This window comes from Leptonychotes weddellii, chromosome 12, assembly GCF_054177405.1.
Source record: "Leptonychotes weddellii isolate Sample4059 chromosome 12, ASM5417740v2, whole genome shotgun sequence".
NCBI lineage: Eukaryota > Metazoa > Chordata > Mammalia > Carnivora > Phocidae > Leptonychotes > Leptonychotes weddellii.
This window is the reverse complement of record NC_138380.1, coordinates 45,988,054-46,007,169: the sequence shown is the minus strand read 5'-3', so window position 1 is coordinate 46,007,169 and position 19,116 is coordinate 45,988,054. Positions and strand designations below refer to the sequence as shown.

The window sequence follows — 19,116 nt, the reverse complement described above, 5'->3', positions numbered from 1 at the left end:
AAGCTATTAAGGATGATGCCAAGGATGCTGGCTGATTTGGGGGAGAATGCAGTTGCACCAATTATTTTCTCTTCCCCCATGTTCAGAGTTCATCACTTGGTTTGACAAACCCATGGCTTCTCGCCAAAACCAGAAACAAAAACACCCATTGACAAGTGATGACTTGACCCAGAAGTGGAGAACTGGTTTAGCTGCCTTGTATTTGATCAATTGCTAGTTCTATTTGAACGGCCTGCATTTCCCTTCTGATAACCTCTTTAAATAAGACGCCACTTTAATCAGTAGTGACAAACTCTGCCTACTAGTAGATAAAAGAGCTGTTTTATCGTGAGTGAGCATGCAGGGAGAGAAGTGATAGGTATGGTATTTATAAGTCTGTCCAAGAATGTATGTTCAGAGTTCTCGTGATGAGTAACAGAAAAGCAAGGAGGGCTGAGGCCAGGGAGCAAAGGAAAAAAAAAAGACTTCATTTGCATCTTTTATAGGTTAGTAACTTCCAATAACTCCATTTAGCTTTTCTGTCGTGAACTCTCAACAGTACATGGCTGGGGGAGGGGGACCCAGGGGGGCATAAATGGTTAGAACGACTCCAACAATGATCTGACAACTGAAGTTCCAGAGCCCCATCAGGAATGATCTCTTCTAGGTAACAGCTTAACTGCATAGCCTTTATATATAAAACCTTTCCCAAAGGTATAAAAAGAGAAGCAAAGCTAACTGAAATCAGTTTTCTGAACCACCCAGTCTCCAATGAAGCTCCAAACCAGTTGGTCAGCTGCCTGCCAGGGGGCAGGAGAACCAAGTAAGGAAGAACCTTTCAGCAGGACACCCAGTCCCTGAGGAGAAAAAGGAAGTCCTTTCTGAATTCCCCTTTTTATGAGCTTAGACAGCCAAGGCTGAATCACAGTTCTTGGCACAAAGCAAACTCCTCCCTGGAGAAGGTGGAAGAGACAGAGGGTAGAACACAGGAGAGGAATGTTTATGATTTACTCCTGAATGTTGCTTATTCACAAAGGCCATACCCCAGACAATAATGGGAGCTGGGAACAAAGTCCTACCCGAGTTTGGTCTAAGTGACAGTGGCAGGCCAAGTCCCATCCAATCAGCATACATAACACTATTTTCCCATTGGCAGCCAATGACCCTGGCAGCTCTGAGCACAGTAACTACACCTGCAAGAGACCCCAAGAAAGGTGAGGGAGGGAGGCCACTGGAGTCAAACAGCGGGCACTGAGAAAAGTTAATGCTCTAGGCCTCAGTTTCCCTGCCTCTAACTGATCCTCACCTCACCTGCCACACAGCGGTATTTTGAAGATCAAATAAGATCCTGAGCAAGTTTGAAAAGCACAAAGGACTCTGCAAACCTAACGGTTATTGTTGTGAGGAAAATTTGAACAGCAAATGCCTTCACTGGTCTCTGACTGCATGAGTCATTTTGATGGTGCATTTTGGGGTCTTTTAGGTAAGAGACAATACAGAGGAGTGAGCTGTGATGGAGCCAAACTCTGTGAAGAAGCGATTACTTCAATGTCTTTGGCCACTGACCACTTCGAACAACCACATCCCCATCCAAACCACAAAACAACATCCAGAGCCTTGGAGTAAAGGATAGATGTAGATTTTCAAATCTCAAGAACTCCATAGAAGAGCCGAGTTACCCTAGTTTCCTTCCAGGTCCTTTCACTTGGATATAGGAGTTCCATCAACATCCTCGTTAGAGTAAAATCCCACCCAAAAATATTAATTTGGGAGTCCCAGCCAGCTTATTACATTAGTCATTCAGTAAACTTGACTCACTGTAGAGAGTACAAGAAAGCAAAGAAAGCCTCAAACTCTGAAAGTTAATACATGCTGCTAGAGTCATGCTGCTCCATAAAGGTAGGACGCCTCCTGGGCCAGAAGCAGAAAGAGCCACACTGGCAGGTACCAGCATGCAACATACTAAAAGCCCAGCGCGCTCTGTCAGTGTGTGAAATTAGAAGGTTTTCATGCACAATGAGTCAGCAGGTCAGCATAAGCAAGGCTGGGAGAGGGAGTGCAGGAGGCTGAGGTGTTGTGTCTCCTGGTGGCCAGGAGAGGGAGAGCCCTGGCCCAAACCCCTTCCACTCCTGGGGCAGTGGGCAGCTGAGCACCTCGAATTCAACAGCCACCTCTCCTTCTCATTCTACACTCACCTGGTGATGAAATTCTGGTTTCCCAAGTAATCTGTTTATGGAGAAAGGATGCCTGGCCATGTGATCAAGGCCTTCTGGTCCCCAGGACAGGTCTATTTTTTATAATAAATGCATAGAATAGCATCCTAGTTTATACGTCAGTTTCTTAAAGGCTTAGCTAGGGTGACTCTGTCCTTGGGAGACTCATCCATTCTTGGGTGTAGTCAAAGAACCAACTATCTGAGGCCATAAGGCTAAATTCCAGGCAGATGAAGTGGCTCCATCACGATCAGGACTGGTGGTACCACATGGCTGGCTTTCTGTCAGAGACTCAGTAGGGACAGTCTGCCCTTCAAACCACTTGAATTAGTAGAGTAGATATATCGTATTTACTATTCTTAACACTGCATAGTAAAAAGAATTTTAAGAGTTGCCTCTGAAGATGAGAGCAATAACCATGTACAGAATGTTTACTGTCTTCAGTGCAAGTATTTTATATCTTAGTGTAGTATTTCACTTGGGCCTTATTACAACCTAGGAGTTAAGCATTATCATTCCTGTTTTAGAGATAAAGACACTACTGAGGCTCAGAAAGTTTAAGTAGCTTATACAAGGCCACACACAGAGGAAGTGATGGGGTTAGGGTGTGAGAGCAGGTCTCCATTACACCCAGCACACCCTATACTATTAACAATGACCAGATCTCTTTCTTGCTTATTTCCTGGGGATCCATTTCACGGAACCAAAGACTGAGTTATGTAATGCTCTTTCTGTCTTTGTGCACACGTGTCTAGGAGCTCTGCTTTCTCTCTCGGCCACCATTGGAGGTGCGCAAGCAGATCCTGTATTTGGCCCTGCCCTGTCAGGGGCTCACGGGACGGAAGCTCAGCTTTACACACAAGCTCACGTTACTACTCTTTTCTTACACCATTCATCCTCTCCGGATTGTCTGCTGTAGTCTGGGCTATTTTGGGCCGTTATTTTTTTACATGAGTGCATATAATGCCATGGTAACCAAATTATATTTTCATTTATTCCCATTCCATTTTAGCTTTAGTATTTAAATAACCCAGTTGAATTTGAATAGAATTATCTTCTGATTTAACTCTCACTTCCTCAATATCAGTATTTAATTTGTTTTGGCTTCTAAATGGAAATCTACTAAAAATGTGCTTTGGGATTATTATATATTCCTTTCCCTTTGAGTTTCAAAGAACACTGCTTGTCCTTGACAGTGAAGACCAGCACCATCCTTCTAAGTCTCTCAGCTACACCGCCTTTCCTTTCCTACCCCCCAAATGCAAATCTTTTGATAAAGGGGGCAGCAAGATAAGAGGAAGGAAAATAATATGCTAGCATCCCACCCATTTTTCCTCAGTTTTCTAAGAACTGCGAGGAGAGAAATGTATCAAAGCAAATGTGTTTAATGTTCCTAGGCTGACATTTAAGGATATGCGGAGGGTGGACATGTTGGGTCGTTGTTTTAACTAGGGGTGAGAGGATTCTTTTTTATTTTCGGTATCAGTGCATCCTATCTTAGCTGAACAATTCCTTATTGACAGATACTTGGGATGTTCCCAATATCCCACTATTACAAACTGGTGTCATGCATTAATCATGACTGCAAACACTCATGTAACACTTCATCCTCCATGTACCAGACACCGCGCCGAGTGTGTGGTAGAGAGTATCTCATTTAATCATCACAAAGCCATCTGAGGTCTGTATCACTGTCATTATTTCCACCTTAAAGAGGAAACTGAGGCACAGAAAGGTTAAGTAACTTGCCCGGGGTTACAAACCTGGTGAGAGGTAGAGCTCAGATCTGAACCTACGCTGGCTCCAGAGACCCTGCTCTTTCTTCTCGAGTATTATTATCGGCTAATGCTTAGGTGGGAAAGGCTCATGGAACTTCAAGGAATGCAGGCTACGTAAGTATAAAGGATGTCCCTCCATCAGATGAAGACAGGCATTGTCTGACCCCAGCTCCCATCCCACCGCAGTCTCCCCGCACCCGGAACAATGCTGGGTATGAGTTACATTCTCAAGAAATAGTTATTGATTGGATGAATAAATACATGAATGAATTCAAGAATAATGTCTGTAGTTGGTGCTACCCATTTTGATGGGAGCATTCATATTCTAGAAGGACAAGATCAATGAGTAAGGGTGCACACTTGAAACCTTTAAATCAGTTTGGGCAAATGCTTCATCCTTTGCAAATTTGTCTCGCTATGGCTCTACACAAGAGGGCTCCGTCGATGCCTACGGTCAAAGGCCTGCTCCACCCTGCTAGTGCCCTCATGCTCATGCGGGTGGTCAGGTTCCAGTGCAAGGGAAATCGTTCCTTCTCTTTATGTGTAAAAGCACTATAATTATCTCAGCTGCTTTAAAGCCAGTGAAAGGTGGACAATAAATATTTCAAAAGCACATGTAATGGAAGGAGTAAGCGACTCCTCCAGGGCAGGTGGATAAAAAGGGTGTATGCAACAAACAAAAAGGGTATATATCCACCTGTTCTGAAAAGAACCGGAAGCCTTTGTCCTCACGGATACACTCATATGTCTCTCCAAGAAGAGGATTAAAGGGCTTGCTCCCAGCTCGGAAGTAGCTAGATGCATATGCCGATACGGCAAAAGCTGCCACGTACACCTGAGGAGGGAGGAAAGAACTTGATTATTTTTCTGTCACCAAGACATTTTTTTACAAAGTCATGAACAAAATAAAACCTTTATTTCTCTCTTTATGGGTTATTTTGGAAAGCCAACAATCTGTCTCTGGTTTAGAGACAACCGAACCAACTTTGATTCACAGCGGCAGGGTTAAATAAAGTTCAGTTTGGCCCAGAGACAAATGAAGCAAACATTTGCAAATGGCCCGTCTGCTCTGATGCCAGTTGGGAGAGGCTTTCAAGAGGGTGATATTTATCAAGTGAGCTACCCTGTTTTCTTCGAGCTGTTAAGCTAAGTCCAGTACCTCTAACCCTGATAATCAGGAAGGAGAGAGAAGAAGAGCATTAAAAAAAAAAAAAAAAAAAGGCCAAACTTCCCTCAAAATTCAGGAAAAGCAACCATTCCTAGCTGGATGCCGTGGAAACCTACAAGCTCATTTTGACAAAAAATCTGTGATAGTAATTTCCTGAGTTTCCTGTAACAAGCCACAGGACAGGGCACGGTGCCTTTGAAAGAGTCTTGGCTTTTCTGGGAGAAAAAATGAAAAATCAAAAGGCAAAGGAAGGAAAGACTACAGATAAACATGATATAAGCACTCACTGTGAGGCTCTCAGCATTTTTATCAGTTCCCCTTTCAGGGCACCAAAAAGACCCATTATTTTTCTTGTCTTTTTTGGGGGAGCGGGTACAAAACATTGAACCTAGGTAGTGATGGCAACTTACCCTTTCTACCAGTGAGTAACAATCTCAATGCCTCCCCTTCCCAGCACATTTCATGAGATTTCTTATACTGGGGGGGAAAAAAGCTGAGCACCTTTCATGAATGTTCACTAGTCACACAACTTTTCTTAAGCCTTTTGCAAATAGGACCCACCTTTCCACTCACACTACAGAATACTGTAGAACATCTGGATGGCTTATAAAAACCAATTCAGTATGCTCAATTCTGTCTTTGTTCTGGAAATCTGGAGTCTGTTCCTCTCTTTGCTTCCCCATATGTTGGTTACCGGTTAAACAGTAAGCTCACATTGCCTCTACGGAATGTTGAATCAAGCCTGAATCACCTTCACAATTTAAAATAGAACAGAATCTGGTGTCATTCATAACGCTGGGGGCAGAAGGGAGGGAGGGAGCAGGCACAATGAGGCAGCCTGAGAGGGATCCTATGCAGGGGCATGAGCTGACCTGCAGGGCAGTGAACAACCCACAGCTATGGTTCTTGTGCAATGCCTTCCTGTCCTTTCCCTTCCAGGTGCATTGTACTGGAATGCAAAGCCTTCCCTCAAACTCCTTCTCCAGGTCAAGTCCACCAATCTATCAGCTGACATCCTAAGGGTGTCTAAATCGCCACAAGAATGAAACACCATGAAGAATATTTTCATCTTCAAAGTCAATTTTTTAAGAAAAGAGCTGTCCACAAATGTTGACTTTCCACCCTTGTGTTAGAAGCTATTTGCCTCGGGTGCCTGGGTGGCTCAGTCGGTTAAGCGACTGCCTTCGGCTCAGGTCATGATCCTGGAGTCCCTGGATCGAGTCCCGCGTCGGGCTCCCTGCTCGGCGGGGGGTCTGCTTCTCCCTCTGACCCTCTTCCCTCTCGTGCTCTCTGTCTCTCATTCTCTCTCTCAAATAAATAAATAAAATCTTTAAAAAAAAAAAAAAAAAGAAGCTATTTGCCTCCCTTTGTTCAGCAGAAATTCTCTAGGAAAGAGTAACAAAGAAGATAAAAAAAACACACAGAGCTTGTTTCTGCTCTCCTACTCTTATTATCATTAGTATCAAGAAAGTCTCTTTGACGGAGAAGTCCCCGGAGACTGTGGAACAACATGGGATGCCTCTCTCATCCACAGCCAGATTTCCCCTTCATCTTCAAATTACTAACGTAATGAAGTTTTAATAAGGGTCAAAACTATGGAAGGCTTAGAATTTTAAAAAGAATGGTGTCCTCCATCACTGAGAGGATGACTTAGGGTCAGGTCCCTGAAGCCCAGGGGCTGCGCCGACTCCAATTTAGCCCATCAGCAAATGCCCAGGACAGAGACTGCATTCGGGGAAAGACACTGAGGTCCCAGCCGCCCATACAAACAATGGCCTTACTGTGGAGCAGGTAACACAGGAGGGAGCCAAGAGAGAGAGGGACACTCAGCTAGTCACAGAAAGGGCCAATTTGACTGTCATCTGACCACCAGGGTCCCTTATCACCACCCCACAAGACAGGGGAAATATGAGAAACACCTGGGGGCGCCTTCGCTGGACCACCCATCACGTGATCAGAAGCAATACTGAGTAGCGAACAGAAGGTGAATTTTTCTAAGAGAGTTTTTGTTTTGTTTTGTTTTGTTTACTTACTCTATAGAATAAGAGTGGGGGGGGGAGCAATCATCTTTCTTATGTAAAAACCTCGACTACAAACGTTATTTTCAAAAATCTAGTTGCTTGTGGGACCCCAAAATAAACCAAAACATTCTCAGGGGAAATTCACCCTGGACAAGAAAAAACCACTTGAGAAATTAAATTCTGTCTACCCGGGATAATAAAAAATAAACATGCAGACAGCCCTCAAGACATGTTGTCCAGTCAGGCATATCAGAACAATCACTTGTAAGGTTCTGGAGAAAAAGGAAGCGTAAAACCACAGAGCAGAACTACCCAGAGGCACCAACTGTCACAGAGAAGCTCCCCCGAAATGGCAAATCCTGACACATGATGGAAAACCGCTGGGCACAGGGGAACTAGACGCTGGTGAGAAATGAACGTGTCTGCACAAGAATCCAGAAGACACAAGGCAGAGCCGAGAGCTTGGCTCTGCTCGGCTTAGCACCGCTGGGCCCCCGGGAGTGGCCTGCTGGCGGCTCGGGCGCAGGGGCAGGACCGCCCCGCTGGAAGGTGAACTCCTCACCATCCTTTCCAAGGCGCTGGGGATCTGTGCGGCCTTGTCCAGAAGCTCGCTGTACTCCAGCTCCTCGCAGAGCCGCTGCAGTGTGTTCAGGGGCTCGTTCAGCTCCACCGGCATGGCCACTTTGGACAGATCCTTCCCGATGTTATTCCGCAGGATGTTCCACAAGCTGATCGTCCTGGCGCTGGGGCACGGAGCCGGCAAGCAAGTTCTTCGTTTGGACTTGGCTTCCGCACCACTTTCGAGCAAAGGCCCTGAAAGGGAAATCAGCCTCGTGGTTTCCAGAAGACTTTTTATTTTATTACTTAAAAAAACACAGAAATAAAACCTGACCCAGCAAGTACTCGATTCTACTGTTAGTCTCAGTTATCTAGGACTGAAAGTCAGAAAATAAAGAGTTCCGTGCAGCCCAGCTGAGCACCCAAAATTACACGCGCTAAACCTCGTGGACTTTATTCACAGGGAGGTCTTCAAGTTCCTACTCAGAAGCTAGTGCCTCATAGCTTAAACACACTTAGGATAAAGCTGGAAACTGGATTTCTATGCTCGGAGCAGTTACTGTTTATACCTTTAAACTCTTTAGATTTTTATTTATTTTTAAATTTTTTTTTGAATAGGCTCCATGCCCAGCGTGGAGCCCAACGTGGGGCTTGGATTCCTGACCCAGAGATCAAGACCTGAGCGGAAATCAAGAGTCAGACGCTTAACAGTTTGGGCCACCCAGACACCCCTAAACTCTTTAGATTTTTTAAAAAGCACTTCAAGCTCTGATTGAAAACTTTTTTTTTTAAAGATAATCTTTTTTTTTTAAAGATTCTATTTATTTATTTGACAGAGAGAGACAGAGCAAGCACACAAGCAGGGGGGCAACAGAGGGAGAAGTAGCTCCCTGCTGAGCAGGGAGCCCAAAGCAGGACTTGATCCCAGGACACCGGCCGAAGGCAGTCGCTTAACCGACTGGGCCACCTAGGCGCCCCTGATTAAAAACTTTTAAACCCTTGGGACTCCTGGGTGGCTCAGTCGTTAAGCGTCTGCCTTCGGCTCAGGTCATGATCCCAGGGTCCTGGGATCGAGTCCCACATCGGGCTCCTTGCTCAGTGAGGAGCCTGCTTCTCCCTCTCCCTCTGCTGCTCCCCCTGCTTGTGCTCTCTCTCTCTCTGACAAATAAATAAATAAAAATCTTTAAAATAAAAACTTTTAAACGCTTTTTAAAAATCACTTCAAATTCTGATAAAAACAATTATGTTTATTACAGAAAAATGGAAAGGGAAATAAAAGTCTTCCGTTATCCCACTACCCACAAATAGTAGCTGTTTGTATTCTGGAGTATTTTCATGTAGTATTTTCTCCATCCAGAGCTCATATAGCACATCTAGTTTTATGTTCTGCTTATTCCCTTAACTGTTTTTCCATGCTATTCAATATTCTTCTAAAACATTATGTATAATGACTGTAAAAAAATTCCATGCTATGGATATGCCGTAATCTACTAAATCATTTCTCTATTGTTGGACTTTTAGATTTGTTTCTATGTCTTGCTATGATGCAAAAAAAAAACCAAGTACTGAATATTTATATTCTTAAGATTTGATTATATCTCTGAGTATTTGCTTAGGATATATAGACATGGAATTACTATGTCAAAGACTATAAACATTTTTAGACATTTGAGTCATATGATCAGATGGCTCCTCAAAAAAGCTGTATCAATTTCCTATTTATCAGCAGCACACGTGTGTCCATCTCTTGAGATCTTTCTGGGCTTATCATCATTTTTTTCAATTTTTGGCAAATTGTTGGGCGGACAGTATTATTTCCTTGTTTTAACTTCCATTAAAAAAATTCCTAGGGGCACCTGGGTGGCTCAGTCGTTAGGCATCTGCCTGCGGCTCAGGTCATGATCCCAGGGTCCTGGGATCGAGTCCCGCATCGGGCTCCCTGCTCCGCGGGAAGCCTGCTTCTCCCTCTCCCACTCCCCCTGCTTGTGTTCCCTCTCTCACTGTGTCTCCCTCTGTCAAACAAATAAATAAAACCTTTAAAAAAAAAAAACTCCTAGTGTGATTTGGAATGCTTTCATAAACACTTCTTCTTTTCTGAATTGTCTGCTTTCCTATTTATATACTAAGATGTATTTTTTTTTTGTTTTCATATTCATTTTACAATCAAATCCCTATTTGGCATTTATCTTTAAATCTGGTCCATGTGGTTCATTGATGAATAAAACATTTAAATCTACCAGTCTTTTTCTTTGTGACACTTCCTTTGGCTCAGGCTCTGACATTCTTTTCCCATCCCAACTGAGCCTATTTTCAAACGAAATCTCACAACATATGAGAAAGGGGCATTTTATTTGCATATATTTATCTATTAAAAAGAAATATTTAACATTTACTCATTGTAAAGCCAGTTGCTCTGTATAAAGAGGCTGTTTTAATAAACAGAGAAGTATGAAACTGGGGTCACACTTTGCAGTCTTATGTTAACCCAAGCATCCAATTAATTGTTGAATTTTTTTTAATTGTTTGACATGAGCAAAAATCCGATTTACCCAACCGAACAGCTGCAAATGAAAGTAGTTTTTAAAAACAGTTCTCTATGTAATCTCAAAATATTTTCTCTGATTACACTAATCTAGATTTTGAAACAACAGTATATGATGACTACTATCAATTAATGACCAATATCTATCTAGTTTTTGCTCTGGAGCAGCAGGTCTTCAAGAATTTTACATATATTACCTTATATATTTTTACATATACTTTACATATATCATCTCTTAAGTAACTTGACCTAGAACACAGTACCAGTGAATGGCAGAGCTGAGGTTAACCAAGGAAACCTGGTCATGAATCCATATTCCTAAGCCCTGAACCTCCCATAGCACCCATTACAGTGACAGATCCTAGTATTTGCCTCCTGATTTGGGGAGGAAAAAATCAATAGGAAGCACTCTAAATATCTAGCCTTTACTACGGGCTCAGAAAAATTCTCGTATCATTAATTATCAAGAACTTGATTTAATCCCTATTTCCTTTTGTAGGCAAAAGTGTGTCATAATGTGCAAACATTATTTCTACATCCAATCTTTTCAGTAGAGTACTGAGGTTTAGAAGTCTCATCTTCAACAGAGACAGTTAAACTGGAGGACACCTGTTTTTACTTCTAAATACTGCTGAAAAAGAAAGCTGGGTTTGGCCTAGTGTTTGTTCAAGCCAAGACAATGTGTTGGTCAGCATTCCAGCAAAATGGCTGTGGAATAAGATAGAGAGAACCAGCCTTAGCTTCAGTGCTTTTCCTGGCTGATGTCAACTCAGCACAGCTCTGGTCTTAGGTTCTGGGGCAAGTCTTCTGTTTCCAACTATGACCTCTGAACCCTCTTTCCCTGCATTCCCCTTGGCCCCTAGCTAAGGCCTCAAAGAGAATGAGGACTTCAGCATTTGTCTGACTTCCTCATGCATGGCCAGAGTGCCATTTTAGTGTGTGTGCTGTTTGTCAAGGGGATGTGATGTTTCTTCATTTCTCTTTCAATTCACCTCCTTGTTTTTCTAGAAAAACAAGTAGCTCCTATATTATTGGCTTTCTCCTTTGAACCATTATGGTTTGCAGACTTTTTCACCAAAGGGTTCATTTCTCCAGAAACATTTCAAGCAAGATAGAATGTAATGAGCATCGGATTTTTAGCAGGTCTGATGCTGAAAGGATATTCTGCCAGAGAATGGTAAAATTACCTGCCTTTTTTGTGGTCCCCAGAGAGTAGGTTCTTTGGCATTCAGATAACAACTCATATTTCACACATACTTACTAACCTGAGAAGTACCAAAATAGAAAAAGCACTGACATGGTCTCTCTCCTCTGGGTAGATATGAAAATAGGTAGTGCCCTGGGTATCCAATACGTGACACAGACAAACCTCAAGACCCGAGACGTACTGAGTACCAGGACTGGGAATATTTGATGGTACAGGATCCATGCAGAGAACTGTCCAATGGGCTGATTCTTCCTAAACAGACTTCCTAAATCAAGGCTGTTTGGGGAGACACTCTGGATACCCCACGGTTCAAACTAACATTTCCTGGGCATCATTTTGCTCTTGGGATTAACCAGTAATAAAGACTTGACAACCCCATCCTCCCTTCTAGGAGGTAGCAGTTACTTTTTTTTGGTTACTTTTAAATGTGTTATCTTGAAGAATCTAAGGCTAAATTACCACTTAGAGGGGCGCTTGGGTGGCTCAGCCAGTTAAGGATCTGCCTTCAGCTCAGGTCATGATCCTGGAGTCCTGGGATTGAGCCCCACAGTGGGGAGCCTGCTTCTCCCTCTGCCCTTCACTCTGCTCGTGCTCTCTCTCTCTTTCTCTCTCTCAAATAAATAAATCTTAAAAAAATAAAATCTTTAAAATCTTAAAAAAATAAAAATAACCAGTTAGACAGGACTTTTTTATTACATGATCCCTATAAAATTCCTAAATCATGAAAACTACTAGGTACCTAAAGGCAAAAACCTATATTGTAATATGTTTGCAGAGAGAATATTTGACCATTATCAGGGGTCTCTGTTGGATTAATTTTTGTTATTTATATGATAATTAGTATACATTCACTTTATAAAATAGAAGTTTTCATGAGCAGACAAATTTATTTGAATGAATACATTTTTCACACGTGAGTGCTATCTCCCCACCTAGATTATATAAACCTCAAGGGTAGGGAGCATGTCTTCTCTTATATAGTATGTGTTACAGTTCAATGCCTGCAGCAGATACTCTATATATGCTTGTTAGTATTGTGTGAAGATGCAAGCTTTCAGATATCATATAATTTACATCTTACCCAAGGTCTGTCTCTCATTATCTAAGTCATTACTGAGATTGTCTAAGGAAAGGTTATCACTTATGTCACTGACATAGGAGTCATCTTCAGAAATCTATGGGGAAAAAAACATACATTAGAGAAAGAGTAAACAAACCAGATTTTCATCAAACCTTTAATCCAAATCATCAAACATCTTGAATCCCACCATTACAAACCTACAGAAATAGGGTTGTTTTCATAGAGGCCCATACACCGGTCTGCCTCAAAGGTGTTCATGATAAACACCTGTTATTAAAATTTTTATACTTTCTTGACCAGTTATCCCAAAGGAAACATAAATAAACTCAAGACTATAGTTATTACAGAAATTCTTATTAATTCAGACTGCATTTCAGAATTTGTTAGTGTTTGCATAGAATGAGTTATAATTTGTCTTTTAACCATTTGTGAAAGAAAAGAATCTTCTATGGAAATTAAATAAGATTAGTATTTCTATACTAAAGGGATAAAATTATCAATTTGCATTTTCACAAGTAATGCCAACTATGATACTTGCTTATTCAGGAAAGTACGATTTTTATGCATCAATATAAAACAGTATTATTATATATTATAAATGAATTATAATAGCCATATTATAAGAATTATAATAATATAATAATGGCATGTTATAAATTAATATTGGTAAATTCACTCATTAAAAAAAAAAAACAAGATGCTGTTTTCTGGCCCTGTGGTAGAAATGACTAGTTAATAGTTAAAATGATTAACAAGTAATTGAAAAGAGGTACAACAAATCAAGTAACAGAAATGAGGAAGTACCCAACACCTACTTTTGCAACCTTCTCCCTAAGGTCTTGTATCTTTTTGTGTTTTTGGGGGTAGGAGTTACAAGAAGATCCTCAGAATGTAATGGTAGAGAGAGGCCATTTAGTTAAGCATTTCTAAAGATGGGTATTTACTGAATGAGTAAAGCAACAAAAGAGATTTTGAGGCACCTAACTGAAAACAGTGCTCAAACCTCATTTTCTGAAGAGCTTGGAGATAACAGAACTTCCTGTGCGTCAAAAAACTCCGAAAGGGAGTCAGTGATGGAGAGTCTACTCTCGTTGGAAAGCTGATGGACCAGAGCTCGGCTGTCATCTCTGGAGTTTTCCTATTTGAAACACAAACACAAAATTGCATAGAATTAGAAACAGTCTCAAGAGAAGCAAAATAAACAACTGATTTCATTGCACGATACACAAGGTCACAGGCGCATGCAAACAAGCAGCTCAAAGCAGAGGTCAGCTCCCAAGTTGAGGAGAAGCAACCTCACACAAAACAAAATGAAAAACAAAGGTCTCCCCCAAATGGGCACCTCACTTCATAGGTACCATCACTGTTTAGGTACATGCAACAAATCTCAAAGCCAAAACAGACTGTCCAGGTCAGTCTTCGTTTCCATTTAAGAGGGGGAAAATTCCAACACTCTCTGATTCATATCCTCTTATTCTCTACCACTGCAGGATGTTTCTTTTCATCCTAAAATTTCTTCGGAATTATACTCAGTATATGTCCTTGCATGGCTGATTCAGAGCAACATTGCTTTCTTCTGCCCCCACACTCTCCCAGAGGCCAACATGCTGCTTTTGAGGCATCCCTTGACAAACACACAGTGTGGTTTGGCCCAAAAGTGCCCCTGGTGGCAGATCATTCATTATTCATGGATGAATGAGATAAATTCTCTTTGTCAGTCTCTCTCTAACCACAATGACTCCAAGAGGGAAGGAAACTCCCAATCCCCTTTGTAAGCCTACTTACAAACAACACCATGGCATATCATGATTTTCTCATCTTGCATGGCCCTCCCTTCCCTACTTTGCTGGGTCTAAACTTCCCCTCTGGGAAGGACCGAAATACTTTGTTTGAGAATGTGCTTTCTATTCAATTTGCAAGTGCAAATTCAATACAACTCAACAAATTGAACTGCTCTATCCTGGCTTTGGGGAGATATAAGGATGAATACGACCAGGTTTCTGGCCTGAATGAGTGGCACAGAGAATGCACCCAACACAGGAGACCAAGACTGCGGGAGAGAAAAGTACTACGGAAGGGAAGAGGAAGGTGAGATTGATTGATTCTATTTCAGGCTTTGGTTTAGGGAGGGCTTCACAGAAGAGGTGACACCTGACTAGACCTTGAGGAATGAGAACAAATTCAGGACAAGATGATTCGATTCCTTCAAACCAGAGGAGAAGACTGTTGCCCTCAACTTCCCTACCACTCACATTTCTCATGGGGCTGATAAGGGAACTGCTTCTGTGTCATTGTGTATCTGATAAATGAGTCCCAGAATAATTTGGGAAACAAAAGTAAAAGCGGATTATGTATTTTCAAGAAGTTATTTCATGAGTTCAGGATACACTCTTCAGTCTCATAAACAACTTATATCCAAGATGGGAATGTGATAACAGGAGGGCCACAGCAGATTTTCAGAGTGGTCCCTTTATGAAATGTTTACTTCAGGAACACATTTAAATGGCTATCCCTTCCTCCTGGATTTTTCCTAAATAAGACACCTGGTCATTCAAAGGTCTTACCCATTTTAATATCCATATAGCCTTGTGAAAAGCATGCTTCCTCTCTGCCCTGACAAAGAGACCACTTGAGGATCTACAAACAAGTACCACACTTGTTACCTTCAAGGGGAGGACTGGTCTCCTCAAAAGAGGAGACACCACAGGGAATAACTGAGCTCCTTCAATGCTCACCAAAACAACAGAATCTTCCTGGGGCTTGGTGTGCCATGGCCATATAAGACTCTAATGATTTATTTACTTGTTATAGTCATTAATTCATTACCAGTCATTCTTCCTCTCTATCTTCCTCCTTCTAGACTGGTGGATCAGGGTTGGCTGACAAACGGTGAAAATTATACACCTAGCCCGAGCCCCTTGTGGTGTTCCACCCCTCCAGAAACTTCCTATTAATACCCACTGAAAACTCAATGGGACTGCAACAGCTCCAAGCCCCAGCATGTTACCTTACACACACAGGACTGCACTTGTTAAATATCAACTTGGTCAGTTCAGTTCAATGATTTCCCCACAAGTTTAGAAGGTCTGAATGGTTGTTTATCTATTTTTTTACATTGAAAAAAGATAAACAGAGAAAAGGGAAGGAGAGGAACACTCATAATCCTATCACACTAAAACCACTATAAGCATTTTGGTACATTTCTCACCCATTCTTTTTATACATATGGTCTTGCTGTTTTAAAATAATTGTACTCATATCTATATGTACTCACATATATATATGTACTCATATACATATATATATGAACTTTCCCCAAACACTGTACCATAATCATTTTTTAAAAAAATTAACATGTATCCTGAGGATAAAAGTAGTATGTGTTCAAAATAGAAAATACAGAAAAATGTAAATAAAATACATATTATTTAAAGCTTCATCACCCAGATGTGGCCCCTATTAACCTGTTGGTATATTGTTTAATATTAAAATATTTGTGTGTGTATATATATATGTGTATGTAGATATGGTGTGTATGTATATGTGAATAGGTTGTATATAGATACATAGATTTAAGTTTGAAATACTGGGATCACACTGTACATAGTCTTTATATAGTCTGATATATTCATTTAACATTATATTGTGAACTTTTCCCCAGGCTGTTAGTTTTTCGAGACATTAACTTTAGTTGATAGATAATACTTTATTATATATGGGTGTTACAGAGTAACCATTTTATGTATTGGAAGTTAAGAGTGTTTCCAAATTTGTAAAGATGATGAACACGTTTGCAAATGTCTTTTGTAAATAATGAGACATTATCATTATTTTTTAGAATCAGTTCCCAGAAGAATTATTAAAAATGTTTATAGTAATATATATATTACCTAATTATATTAACAAATAAGAGAACCTCTGTTTTCTCTATATCTTTAAGGGCATAAAATAATTTAGAAAAAATTTGTAAATCTAATCATTTTAATTTGCATTTCTTTGTTAAGAATTAGGTCAACAGGGGCGCCTGGATGGCTCAGTTGGTTAAGCAACTGCCTTTGGCTCAGGTCATGATCCTGGAGTCCCTGGATCGAGTCCCGCATCGGGCTCCCTGCTCAGCGAGGAGCCTGCTTCTCCCTCTAACCCTCCCCCCTCTCATGTACTCTTTCTCTCTCTCATCCTCGCTCTCTCAAATAAATAAATAAATCTTTAAAAAAAAAAAAAAAGAATTAGGTCAACAGTTTTTTCTTTTTAAAAAACTAGCTGTAGAGATGTTAACGTTGGGGGAGACTAGGTCAGGGTGCATGGGAACTCTTTGCATTTCTTTGCACCTTCTTGTGAATTTATAAGCATTACAACGTCCAAAGTTTTAAAAAAAACCCAGTGTATTTGGGTTTTTCTGGTGAACTGTGTCCCTTTTCTCATTCATTTGTTGAGGTCTTCAGTTGTTTGTTACTACCTATTAATTACTTACACATTAAAGACATTATCACCTATTTTGCATTATCTGAGTCTATCATTTTCACTGAAAATATTTTTCGTTTATTATTTGCCTCATTTTTTCACACACACCATTTTTTCCCCCAAAAAAATCCTGTCAGATCTAGTCAACATTTCTTTTGTAATTTTTCTATTGTTTCCAAGTTTAGGAAGTCCTCCCTACTCTGGCCATTTGATAAATACTTAAATCAATCTATTTCAATTTTAGTTTTTATATTAACTCTAATTCACTAGCGATTCATTTTAGTGGCGATGGAAAGATTTAAACTGCTTTCCAAATTGCTTTTGAGCTGTGCCAACCGAATTTATTGAAAAATCCATCTCTTCCCCATTGGTTTTAGAGCCTCTTCTATCAGATATTTGTCTCTTTCATACGAAATGGTGTTTATGCCTGAGATAGTGATTCGGTCCATTCTCACACCATCCCCAGCATATTTTCATTACTGGAGCTTCACTCTGTCGTATTTTCTGGCCTGGTACATTCCTCAATATATAGCAGTGATGCTATTGAGAAAACACTTCCGACTCGCCAGATGTGGACTGAAATCCCAGCTAGAACTCTTACTAGCTGTGTGCCCTGGGGGAAGCTACTTAACCGCTCTAGTTTCCTTGTCTCTAAAATGAAACTATCATCACCTACCTCAAAGAACTGTGGCTAGGATTTTGTGAGTTAATGGACTCAACTGCATATGGAATATAGCAGAGAGGCAATTTAAAAAGTTCTGTTCTTCTCTTTCAGACATTGCTTTAAAAGTTCTTGCCTCATCAGTCTCTCTCTCTCTTTTTTTAATGTTTTATTTATTTATTCATGAGAGTCAGAGAGAGAAAGAGAGAGGCAGAGGCAGAGGGAAAATCAGGCTCCCCGCCTAGCAGGGAGCCCGATGCAGAACTCCATCCCAGGACCCCGGGATCATGACCTGAGCTGAAGGCAGATGCTTAACCATCTGAGGCACCCAGGCGCCCTGCCTTATCAGTCTCTTTTTTTTTTTTTTTTTAAGATTTTTTTTATTTTTTTTATTTATTTATTTGAGACAGAGAGAATGAGAAAGAGAGCATATGAGAGGGGGGAGGGTCAGAGGGAGAAGCAGACTCCCCGCCGAGCAGAGAGCCCGATGCGGAACTTGATCCCGGGACTCCAGGATCATGACCTGAGCCGAAGGCAGTCGCTCAACCGACTGAGCCACCCAGGCGCCCTGCCTTATCAGTCTCTTAAGTGGACTGTAGGTTTAGTAGAATGTTATCACCCAAGGTCACTCAGCCTTTCATTTGAAACCTAAAATAATATAAGAACTAATAAGCTGATAATATTAAATGTTCACATTCAGAAACACAAAGCAGGAGAACTTAATAGAATGTGAGAGTAATTCCTGATAGGAGAGGGGGGATTTTAGAATCTAGGAGCCAGGCTCGTTGCCAAAGATGGGTAATCTGCACAACCCAGAGGTAAGGGATGAGACAGAAACACAGAGAACAGAGCGCCCTGGGCTGACCCCACTGTGGGGACTGTCACTCCCTGACAGAATGCCTGGGGTGTCTGTGAGCCACCTAAGAAAAATAAACGGGAATGGAATTTTTAGGTTCTGGGGCGGCCACTTCCACTCACTCTCTGGTTTCCTGAAGACAAGAATGGCTTTTCCCTTTCTGGGAAAGGGAGCCTGAGTCACTCAGTGAAAAGCAGGATAAGACAAAGAGAACAGAAAATCACTGAAAGAGGAAACAGCAAGGAGAACACTCCATCAGCAGGACTCCAGAAGGTTGTTTTGGAAAGTGTGAATGTGGGGGATACTACTGCCCCTCCTCAAGGACATTTGAGCCTTCAGGTACATTCCTTGTGAGATCGGTTTGAAAACATGCATTGTTTTTTTTTTATTTATTTTTTATTCTTATGTTAATCCCCATACATTACATCATTAGTTCTAGATGAAGTGTTCCATGATTCATTGTTCGTGCACAACACCCAGTGCTCCATGCAGAACGTGCCCTCCTCCATACCCACCACCAGGCCAACCCATCCTCCCACCCCCCTCCCCTCTAGAACCCTCAGTTTGTTTTTCAGAGTCCATCGTCTCTCA

General features: G+C 41.3%; 1 protein-coding gene across 10 annotated transcripts in view; it reads right to left on the bottom strand.

The window, feature by feature from the left end:
- The window catches only part of OSBPL3 (oxysterol binding protein like 3), a 176,460-nt gene that overhangs the window by 26,103 nt on the left and 131,241 nt on the right, over window positions 1-19,116 (bottom strand). For all 10 annotated transcript variants that reach the window (XM_081800386.1, XM_081800393.1, XM_081800385.1 and 7 more), the window contains 4 exons: window positions 13,551-13,685; window positions 12,548-12,641; window positions 7,722-7,972; window positions 4,668-4,805 (listed from right to left, as the gene is read on the bottom strand). In XM_081800386.1, coding sequence (XP_081656512.1) covers window positions 4,668-4,805; window positions 7,722-7,972; window positions 12,548-12,641; window positions 13,551-13,685 — 618 coding nt within the window. The remainder of the gene's footprint in view (window positions 1-4,667; window positions 4,806-7,721; window positions 7,973-12,547; window positions 12,642-13,550; window positions 13,686-19,116) is intronic.